This window comes from Patagioenas fasciata, chromosome 5 (genome assembly GCF_037038585.1).
Source record: "Patagioenas fasciata isolate bPatFas1 chromosome 5, bPatFas1.hap1, whole genome shotgun sequence".
Classification (NCBI taxonomy): Eukaryota; Metazoa; Chordata; class Aves; order Columbiformes; family Columbidae; genus Patagioenas; species Patagioenas fasciata.
The window spans coordinates 27,183,923-27,195,114 of NC_092524.1; the positions used below are offsets into that span (position 1 = coordinate 27,183,923).

General features: G+C 44.8%; 1 protein-coding gene across 6 annotated transcripts in view; it reads left to right on the forward strand.

Moving 5' to 3' along the window:
* The window catches only part of TSPAN18 (tetraspanin 18), a 130,808-nt gene that overhangs the window by 116,025 nt on the left and 3,591 nt on the right, over nt 1-11,192 (forward strand). For all 6 annotated transcript variants that reach the window (XM_071809111.1, XM_071809112.1, XM_065839441.2 and 3 more), the window contains 4 exons: nt 871-945; nt 6,665-6,763; nt 7,602-7,781; nt 10,218-10,301. In XM_071809111.1, the coding sequence (XP_071665212.1) occupies nt 871-945; nt 6,665-6,763; nt 7,602-7,781; nt 10,218-10,301 (438 nt within the window). The remainder of the gene's footprint in view (nt 1-870; nt 946-6,664; nt 6,764-7,601; nt 7,782-10,217; nt 10,302-11,192) is intronic.

Here is an 11,192-nt window from a genome sequence, read left to right on the forward strand (position 1 = left end):
CGCACTTTGGATATTATGCAAGACATGGATGATACCTGCATAATCAAGCTACAGATATGATGGGGTGTTACCAACTTTCTATAGAGGTTCTGCATGGTTAATATGGATGGGTGGCCTGGTTGTTAGCTGCAGTGGCTGGCTGGCTGTGTGAAAGCAAGTCTTCAGCTCCCCTTGTTGCCTCCAAAGTTTCCTGTGGATCCCAGTGTATGCACACCATGTCAGGATGGAGTAACTGTGTTATTTCATACCAGCTGAATAACTCACATAAGTAACTCAGTGCAACCCCAGTGTATGGAAGGGGGTATTAACCAAGGCTAAACTTGTCCTGAAATGCAGAATACTCTGAAAAGAGTTTGTTACAGGTGTAAATATTTGAATACGTCTCACTACCTCCTTCCATACAAAATGAGCCATGATCATATTACAATAAAATCATTTATGTTGTGATGGGGGGGAGGAAAAGGGGTGCATCTGTAGGTGTACACATGTGATGCCTTACGTGCATTAATTCCCCTCACTGTGTCAGGACAGTTTAACCCCATGTGGGTGCCTACACAATCCTATAACATTTTCCGTCAGAGTGGGCTTTACTGTTTTAAGCTGATGCAGATTGACACAGCATGTTATGGGCCCTGTAGCCTTATCCCCTTTTACCCATCAGAACCAGGCAAAAGCATCTCAAGTTCCCATGTCATGTAATATGGTCAGAGTGGGGCTGTGACTGCTCCAGGTTACTGTCTCACAGTTTTTTTTTTCTAATTGTCAGGGGAAAAAGGTTTCCATCTCTTTGGTGACTTTCAAAACCTTGTGTTCCTACTGCATGCACCTAATGGTATGCCTGAGTTTTTTTCTGCATCTTCTCTTTTCCAGTTCTTCATGTTTATTTTGTTGATCTTCCTGGCAGAGCTTTCAGCTGCAATCCTGGCTTTTATCTTCAGAGAAAATGTAAGTATCCTATTATCCTATGGTGGGCAAAATCTGAACCCTGGTGGATTTGTACCCAGCTGGAGTGTGGTGTTAGGTGTTGTCTGATTTGTTTGTAGAACAGCTGTTTGTTCCAAATACCAGCAAACCTGCTTCATTACTACCCCTGCTCTGCAGAGCTACCAGCAAGCTGGTGAATGTTAATTTACCTGGCGTGTGCAGGGTGGATGGTTTGGGTACACAGGAGAGGTACACTAGGGATCTACTTAAATCCTGAAGTTTTATGAGTCTTCCTGATTCTTTTGCAGCCAAAACAGCTGCACATTCCATAAGAGAGGAGTTTTATAATAAAGTCACGCTAAGTTTAAAAGCAATTATTTTCTTTTTTTCAATCGAGCATGTGTTTAATATTAATATTATTAGTGAAACCTCCTGTTTCTCCAACAGAACCAACACTTGCTCTGCAGTGCAAAACCTGTCTTGTGCATCTTCTGATCGTATTACTTCCTGAATTTTCATGTTCTGGTGCTCACCAGATTCCTCTCAATGCAGTTTGTAAGATACCCCCCCTGATGTGCCCTCAGCAAGTCTTCCCATGTCCCATTTTGAGTCCCATCAATGTATCCCTTGCATATTGCACAGCTTACGAGTTCTAGTCCTCTCTCCACAGCTTCCTGTGATGTAACTTTTCTCTACTCTGCTGCTATATTGTGCATTCTTTTTAATGTTCACACATGTGCAAAGAAAAGCCTGACTGAACTAGGTCCATCCTTGTCAAGCCAACCCATCTTTGAAATATGACTCTGAGTGGTGGCTGTGAAAAAACGTTGGCTAGCAGAGGTGGTCACTAGTGACTGTTAGTATATACTTTGTTTATTTGGCCTCTACCAGTAGTAAGAGAACATACAGCAGGTTCCCTGTACTGAACATGACAGAAATACAGCATGAGCGTAGAAGGGCCATATATAATGATGACTTTCTTGATCCAGGATATACTTTTAATTTGATTCTATAAAAAATATTTTTATAAGCAAAAAATCAAGACTTAGGAACCTCGCAGCAAGACAGTGTGTTGTTTGTGCAGTAGGATGGTCTTAGGAGGAAATAGTGGCAGGATTTTTTTTCGCCTTTATAAGCCAGTCTTTGCCTCAGATCTGAAGCCATTGGGGAAGGGATGGCACTCTGTACACAGAGTGGGTACCTCATTCCAGCCCAGGCTTTGAGACCATGCCTCATGGAAACAGCTACTGCTCCATAATCAGGTTGCAGCATGGGGGGTCTTATGTGTTCTGGTCATTACAGCTCTGCTGTTAGGAGTTTTCAGAAAATTCCTTTGCTTCAGCACAAGCAGCAGACCACACATCTAGAAACTGCCCTGCAGACCCTGGTACAGGCTTCATGATGGAGAGAGAAGGTGGTCTCTGGTGAGCAGGTTCTGGGAAAGCAGTGGCAGCTGACTGCTCCCACCTCCCAAATGCCCTGTGGGACACTGGTAAAAGGCATGAAAACCTAGACAAGGCTCAGTGTGAGTCCTGTGTGCAGGGTGGCCACAGGGCTGGCTGTGTCCTTGTCCCTCCATCACGAGGAAGCCTGCTTACATCTTGCTTCTGAGCAAAGCATCAGTGCCTTCCATTGTCATGGAAGCCATGGGACATGTGAGGCTATGTTACCTTGCAAGATAAGGTCACAGTGGTTATTCTAGACTTCTGTGGCATCTGGCAGTGATGGTGTGACATAAAACTTGAAGGAGAACAAACTCCCATCTTTCCTGAGCTTGTCTTTTTTTTGCGTCACCAGATTCCCACTCTGTCAGAATGATTGACAGGAAGGACTTAAATGTGAAGGAATGAAGAATGTCAGATCCCAGCATAGCTGGAGATGGCTCTATGCAGAAGTTAAACTCAGTCTGTAAAGTCTTGTGGTTCTTTCCTCTCCTCAGATTTCTTCTGAAAAAAAAATTGTTTTGCTGTTGCTACATATTTTGGTGGTAGCTCCTCTAGCTTGATGGCTAGTTTTGCTGTCATCTTTGGGTTAGGAGGAGGCCAGATGGCTGGAGAGGGTGTCTGTGGGGATGGGAGTGCTCTTCCAGTGACCCCATGTCTGGAAGAATTCTTCACAGTAGCAGTTTAAGGTCAGGTTCAGACGTGCTTTTCTCTTTCCTATCAAATGAGTTACTTTCAAGGCATGTGGTAGTAAATCCACATTTAGGCAACCTAAATTTCTTGGAAACTTACTAAGTGGGTTCCTGTGATGGTCATTGCACCAGTCTATATGGCTCTGGCATCACTGGGTATATAAAATGAGACAGAAGGGAAAGATACGCTCCATCTTTTCACTTTCCAGATAATGTTGAGTGCAACTTTCTTTTGCGTAGTGTTTTACATCCCAACTAGGTCCCAAATACTCAACAGAGTTAAATTATTAATAGCTGAGGGAGTGAAAGAAATTAAGAGACAAAAATAAGGGAGGAAGGAGATGTTTTCTGCTGAGAGGACATGAGAGGAAGAGTCAGTGAAGCGGAGTGGGGTGGTGGGATGAATGAAAGTGGTATTAGTGGTGATGAGCTACAGATCTGCAAGTATGACTAGACACCCAAATAAGTTTTTTAAAGCAGTTTCTGAAGAGGAAGGCTGCTGTTAATCAGTTACAGGACTACCAAAGTTTCTCTTCTTTTGTAAAGGAGGTTTTGGAGGGTGGAGGAACCCTTTTTTGTCTAGAAGACCCCTCATAAACTAAAGTTTTCCGTGAACAATAGAGACAGTCTGTGGAAGAGCAACTTGACTTCTGTTCAGGAATGGCTCTTGATATGCCCTTCAGAGGTCTGGATGGGAAAAACCCCTGAGGAGCATTTTACTCTTTTTTTTTTTTTTTCAGAGAATTATCTTAGTAAGCAAGCAGGGTGGTAGGAACAAATTAGTTCAGTGGCAGAGCTGTTTGGATTTTTAGCCTCAGTTCTGAAACTTGATAGACAAGTCACTCGGGCTCCTGATACTTCTGTTACCTCAGACATAAGGCAAAAGGTGAAGAGTATGCAATGTTCATCCTTCGGTTAGGAAGCTGGAGTCTCTTAGATAGAAGGTGCTATGAAGAGAGGTGTGCAGGACAGGTGACTGCACAAGCCCTGCACTGTGTCAGAAGGACACAAGGATGCTCCAGGCCGGGAAGAGGGACAGCAGTGTACCCTGTTTCCCACAGGCACCATGAAACCAGCTTCTTGCACAGCTTCCTTGGCACAGTGCTGCACGAGGAGGCTGTGGCCTTCCTGGCCAGTGCCACCACACCTGTATTGAGCAGAAACGCCCTCTTCTTCATGAACCCCCTTCACGTGGCGGCAGTGATTCCAGCCAAGCTATTTTTTTTAACCAGTGTGACAAAAAAGTCCCACTTCATTCACTAGCATGCAGATGTATGCATACATGTGCTTCTTGGAGGCGTTCACCCCAGAACAGCTAGAAAACACGACACCTGAACAGCTCTTTATTGTTCATTACTGCGGCTGGTGTAACTATTTGTCAGAAGCACGTGCAAAGATGTAGATTTATCAGTAGGTCCTTCACTCCCTTCCGAGCAGTTCTTGCCATAGTACTCCAATGTGCACAGACCCCATCAGGGCTTCAGCAAGAGGGGAGCCATGGCCATCTAAGTAGGACTGTCTCGCTGACTTTTATTCTCCTTTGTCAGCAATTTTTTAAAACAAGAGAGATGCTTCTGATGATCTTTTTCTTTTTTTTTTAACATATTTCTGAACTCAGGACAAACAAGAGCACCATGATGGAATCAGTTATTTTCCTGGCAAACTCATGCTTCCAGCACTAGGTTTTGTTTTAGGCCGTCTCGTAAAAATTGCACACAAACTCTGATCAATTTCCTCTGGGGTTGCTGCTGTCAAAATAAAGGTTTCACTTTATATTTATATGACTTTAGTTTTAGACCCTGCCAAAGGCAGTCAGCTGGGATTATTACCAACGGTGATATCAATTTCAAAGTCTGCGATTCAGAAACAGACAAGCATCAAAAAAAAGCGCTGGGGTCTCTGCAGGTTAGAATGCTGTGCAGATAGAATACACAGAGAAAGGGAAGGAAAGGAGAACACTGAGGACATTTTTCAGCATCTTCTAATCTGACCTTCCCTCAGTGCGCCAAATTCCCAAAGGGGTATGCCAGTCCTCTCTGATCTTCTGGTATTTTAATTTTCAGGAGAAAAAATGGGCTAATCTGTGTCTCATAAAAGTGATTTAGGAACTTGGCAGCCTATCTCATTAAAAGGCATAATAGTACATCATTCAAGTCTTTGTGACAAAGTTTTACCCAGTATTGATTTAGTCATTAAATGTGCCTTAGTTTGTATTTGTAAAACAAAAGTCAATATGAAGTGTTATTTGGGGTCTTCTAAAGAGTCACCACAGCCTTCTCTTTTTTTCATTAGATTTTGTGACAGAATTACAAAGGAAACAAGCAAGCTTGTGTTTTTGTGCCCACTCATGCATCTCATACATATGTATGTGAGATATTTCACGTTGCATATCAAGAACCTGAAACCAACTCGTAGCAGTGTATGTTGCTGCATCTGCAGTGCTGTATGAACAGCAGCAATAAAAAAGAAGGGGACAGGGGGTGCCTTTTTCAGGCAGCTTAATTTCTTATCCTGCAAATATGCAACACCTGGAGCAGAACTATATCCAGCTGAGTCCAACCCACTTCGCTGAGGCTTTGCAGTGGCAGAGAGATTTTGTCTGTGTGCATCGCAAGTCACAAGGTATTTTAGAGAAGGGACCACACAAGTCAAGACCTATTGGCAACCTGAAAAGGAGGGGGTTCCTTGATGTTTTCATCGTGGAGTGGTAGAAAGATTGAAGTGTTTAGTTTAAGACTATGAAGTTTGTATATTTACTAGTCCTCTGGAGAGTAGTCCTAAGTAAATGCAGTTTCAAAATATCTAACTTTTTGAGGACACTCTGAATGTTGGTTCAGGTTTTCTATTATACTGTAAATGTAAACAGGAGTAAATGAAATTCCATTTGTTTTTATTGTTGACTTTAGCAAAAATGGTTTAATTATCTAAACACAGGAAATATAAAGAGGATTTTTTTCTCCATATGTGTGGGTCAGTTTAGATAATCTATAGCATTGTTAGGGGAACGGTCTATTTTCTGATTTGTAAGCTGACTTGAACATTTTGCATTAATTACATGTTTTTTACTTCCTTTTCATTCCCAGAAGGATTGGTATTAGAGCTTGATTCTGCTTTCTCACACATGGAAGTAAATTCAGAGAAGTTGCCATTAGTAGGAAGTTAACTGGTTTAAAATGAAAAGTGAGGGGGAAAACATGCTTTGTCTGCAGACCTCAGGAAGCATAATAAGTTAAGCTACTATTTGGGTGTGGATTGAAGATATTTCTAAAATCTGTTTTAGTCCTGTTTCAACTTATGAAACACATTCAAATACCACTGGATATTTAAAAAAACAACCAACCTTTAAATGCAAATATTAGGTTACAAGTATAGATGTAATTCAATCCCTGATTTTTAATGAGCAACAGTTTCATTGGATGAGTACCTTTCACTCTGGATATAGTTATGGTTCAGGCAGTGGCTTTTCCCATATTTCTCCTCTGAGGTTTGGAGAAAAAAAAAAAAAAACAACTAACCACCAGCATTCACCAAAGAGAGCTTTGGAGGGTGCTTGGGAAAGAGACATTGACAGTAACTTGTGCGTTTCCACCCGTCTGTGTGTTCCAGCTGACCAGAGAGTTTTTCACCAAGGAGCTGAAGAAGCATTACCTGAGGAACAACAACACAGACGTTTTCTCTTCCACCTGGAACTCTGTCATGATCACAGTAAGTCTGGCCATGCCAGTCCCAAGCTGTCCCTGCTCAGCCATCCTGTTGTGTCAAGAGCAGCACCGGGGGCATGGTGGCGGTGGGAGGGAGATGAGAATTCATCTGGCAGCCGGTCTTTCTCAAAGCGAATTGTTCTTATCTGCTAGAAGAAGTCCTGTGTGTGTGTGTGTATGTGCACATATGTGAATGTAGACCTCAGGACAGCCCATGGTGTATCTCTTCAGGAGGGAGGAGGAAGATGTCAGGCTCAGCAGATGAAAAGTCAATTTTAATCTTAAAAGAAAAAGGTGATTGCTGCCCTTCATGCTGATTCAGGACTTTAATAAAGACATTTCCTTTTGCTGACTGAAAGGAGACAGAGTCAGAGTATGACTTGAATCCATAAAAAGGGCCTGACTTGAATCTAGAAAGGGACCTGACTTGAATCACCTAGCAGTACTTTTGAGCAGCAATAATCCCGGCCATTAGCGATGGGGAGAACGGGCAGCTGGGAGCCTGGATTGTACTGCTGGCTCCCTTACAGACTTGCTGGGTGATCTCAAGCAAGTCTCTCTGGATGTGCTCCAAAGCCCTGTGTAGTTTGTGGCGATATTCCCAGCGGTACCTTAGTGTATAGGGTATGACATGGGAACAGTGGGACTTTATGAAAAGGCTTTGACAAAACAAGCTCCAAGATACAAAAACAACCCACTTCTTTGGAAACAACAGTTGTTTTGTCTCTGCTTTGACTAAAGCTTTGATCCCTACAAGAATAGGTCTTTGGTAGATTTCTCTTATCTGCTTTCAGGGCAAAGTGTCAACCCTATCTTCTTTTCTTCTCTGTGCCGCTCCCTAGTTTGCCTGCTGTGGAGTGAATGGACCCGAAGATTTTGAGACAGTCCCTCATTTTCCACACTCTTCTTGGGAGACTGCAACACCAGAGGCTTGTTGCCAGCGAGAGATCCAGAGCCGGGAAGGGATGTTTGTGAACAAGGAAGCCTGCCTCACAGGCATCGAGAGGTTTCAGAACCGACAGGTAAGGGAAGCCAAACACCAGGAAAAGGAGTTTCACAGCAGTCAAAGAGATGGCTGTCGTGGTCATGGGTAGCTAGTGAAGCTGGCAGGTCATGCCATTCTGGCTGTAGCTGACATCCTAATTACACTTCTGCTGACATCTTTTGAAGTCTGATCAAGCATATGTCTGATTTTGAAAATCCCCTTTCATTGACGGTGTGGGCTGCCAAGTCCATGTTGTGCTATATCAGCAGGAAAATGAAGATTTTCTCAAGGAACTCAGAGGTGGAGTGGAAGTTTGTGTCAAGTTTTGTTGTGTTTCTGAAGGTTAATACCGTATCTGAAATGTTAATCAGCAAGTCAGCACAGGTCAGTAAGAATGGGATGGAGTTGGCTCTTACTGGCTGAGGTAGTGGCTCCAGTTTAGTTCACAAAGACTCCTCATCAACAACATATACAAGCAAAAGATTGAGGGTTAATCAGACACAAAACCATGTCTGTTTTCCAAGGTAGAGAAGTGTTTGAAAGCTGCATTTCTCTGTTCTTTTATTCTTTACAATAGAAAAAGCACATTTCTTTTCCCAGACATCTTGACTTATTTCCCAGTACTAGACTGAAACAAGACTTTATTATAATGCCACTAACACAGATAACTTACCAATTCTGTTTTGTTACATTGTAACTGAGAGGTGAAGTTTAAGAAGCTTAATAGCAAAGCTTTTGGCTATGTACACTTTACAAATAAACCAGCTGAGCCATATGTACAGGCCTCCTTTTCTCTCCAGACTAAGCAGTGGTCCTCTTTTCAGCACTTGATAGCAGAGTTTGAAAGGGAGTACAGGCGTTTGGAAGCAGAGTGTGAGCTGTTCCTTGCCTGACAGCTGGAAATGGTTGGCAAAGATGCTCTGGGTAGGAGATCATAGCAGACAGCACCACACTGCTTCTGTCAGGTCTGACTGCCATGAGTAGATGGGGAAGAGAGAATGACAAGCAGCGGGAAGGGAAAGAGATATGCATTTTGAGAAAGGCTTGAAGCAGATAACAGATTTAGCTTTCCCTAAGTGATGATGCTGAGACCTACTGCTTTTATGGAAAGGTGAGCCCTTGACACCACAGAGTGTGTTGGTGGGAGAAGCCATGTGCACAGCAAGTGTCACCAAGCATACAGTAAGGCACTTCTGTAAAATGGGAGGGACACTCCCAAACAACGGATGGCTGAATTCAGGCATTCCTGGAGCAAAGGCAGGCTCTTTGGACACTGTGCTGGTAGGACAGAGCTGGCCACACTTGTGCTCACCCCATTTTGTAGCCATCTGAGCAGGGCATGCTGGAAGTTGGGTGAAGGTTGGAGTTCTGACAAGAACGCAAACATTTTGTTGCTCTGCTGAATGCTTTCCCCTGAAAATTGGGCTGGAACGTGGCTGGAAAAGACTTGCTGCTGCTGTGTGGCCTCATGTTGACAAGGGCATGATTTTAACTGCTCGGTTACTGCCTCAAGAGTCTGAACTCCCCGGGTCTGCATCATGAGTGGAGCCTGTCTGTGCTCTCCTCTCATCTGATTGTGTCTCATGCTGCCCTCCTCGATGATGTTTTCCCAAGTGCAAGACCTTACGTTTGTCCTTGTTGAACTTCATAAGGTTCTTGTTAGCCCATTCTTCCAGCCTATCCAGATCATCCTGCAGGGTGGCTCTCCCATCCAAAGTGTCAACTTCAACACTCAATTTGGTGTCATCAGCAAATTTCATCAGGCTACACTTGATTCCATCATCCAGATCACTTATGAAGATGTTAAACGGTGTTGGGCCCAATATTGATCCCTGGGGTACCCACTCATGACAGGTTGCCATTTGAAAGGGAGCCATTGACCACCACCTTCTGGGTCTGTCCTGTTCTCCCACCTACCTCAGAGACCACTTGTCTAGACTGTAACACATCAGTTTCTCTTGTAGGAGGCATGGGAAACCGTATCAAAAGTCTTGGAGAATTCCATGCTCCTTTGGGAGAAGGCATAGACTTAGACATAGATATAGCTCCTGAGGTGTGAAAGAGATGCTGGTTTTGAGAGAGGATTCAAGAATCTCCTGCCTTGGCTTTAAGTAAATCATCCCTTTGCCTAGCCAGATGGGGCTGCCTGTCATCTGCCCTGAGGATCCTTTCCTCTGTGTTTAGTCTCTGCCCTTGGCAGAGGGAGTGCATCTTGTGGGCTGCTCCTCTCTGCCTTGCAAGAAGTCATGGATCCTCATGGTCAGTGAGGGGTTGTGAGTGTGACCCACTCCCACCCCATCACAGCAAAACCTTCCCCTCCCCGACACCAGCCTGCGGCGCTGGGGCAGTGGGGTTGTGAGAGGGAGCAGTGTTTGTGGTACCTGGATCTGAGCGAACAAGGTACAAGGACTGTGCTGTGAGAAAAACACAATGTGGTGTTCAGGTGTGTCTCACCATGTTTTGTCCCTCCTAGGGCTGCTACACTGTGATCCTGAACTCCTTTGAGACTTATGTGTACCTTGCAGGAGCCCTTGCCATCGGAGTGTTGGCCATTGAGGTACGTACTCCTGTGTGACCAGAAGAAAAGCCGTGTCAGTAGATGTCCTGCAGCAAGGCAAACAGGCAGGCACTCCCCTTGGCAGGGGAAGTTGCTCCTGCAAAGCACAAGCAGGTTATCAATTTGTGGTTTTAATTGCCTAGAAAAAGCTGGGTGCCTGGTCCTTCACCCCAAAAGGCAGGGAAGTAAGCTGGGCTGCCCACCTGCGATGCTGCACGCCTGCAGAGGCTTAAGGGACCCACCACCTGCCCCTGGGGACCCACAAAGTTACTGCCCTCGTAGTGGCAGCACCCCAGCAGGCTGACTTAATCTGTCGCTTGTTTAATGTGTTCAAACTCCGCCTTTGCTTTAAAAACTATTTAGAGCCTGAAACTGTATTGGCTCCAGAGCATTTCCATTATCCAGCCTGAGTGTCTGGCTCTTCAGTGATGATTCTGAGGAACAGGCTTCCACCATACAGGACATGAGCCCAGAAGTGATGTCCCCGCAGCACTCTGGGGCAAGGCTGTTTGCTTTCCCCAGTCCCTGTCTTATGCCAAGGCAGAGGAGCTGGACAGAGCCCCAGCAGCCCCCACAATGTCCCCGCTGTGCCTTCTCTGGGCAGTGGGAATGGTGTGTGGGGCAGGGAATGCAAAGCCCATTCCCCTGTGACACCAATGGTTGTTTGGGAACGAAGCCAAGCTACTGTAGCTTCAGGAAAAAAGGGTTTAGCCGCAGGCTAAACTGGGTGGTGGGAAGGGTCCCCCTCACTGCGCCACTGACTGCTGGGCAGGAGAGAGGGATGGGGGTGGTCCTGGGGCTGGGAAAGGCTTTGCTGATCTTCTAGAAGATGCAGCTGACTCTCATGGTTCTCTTTTGGTTTTGCTCTCTTCTTGCCCCTGCCCTTTCCAG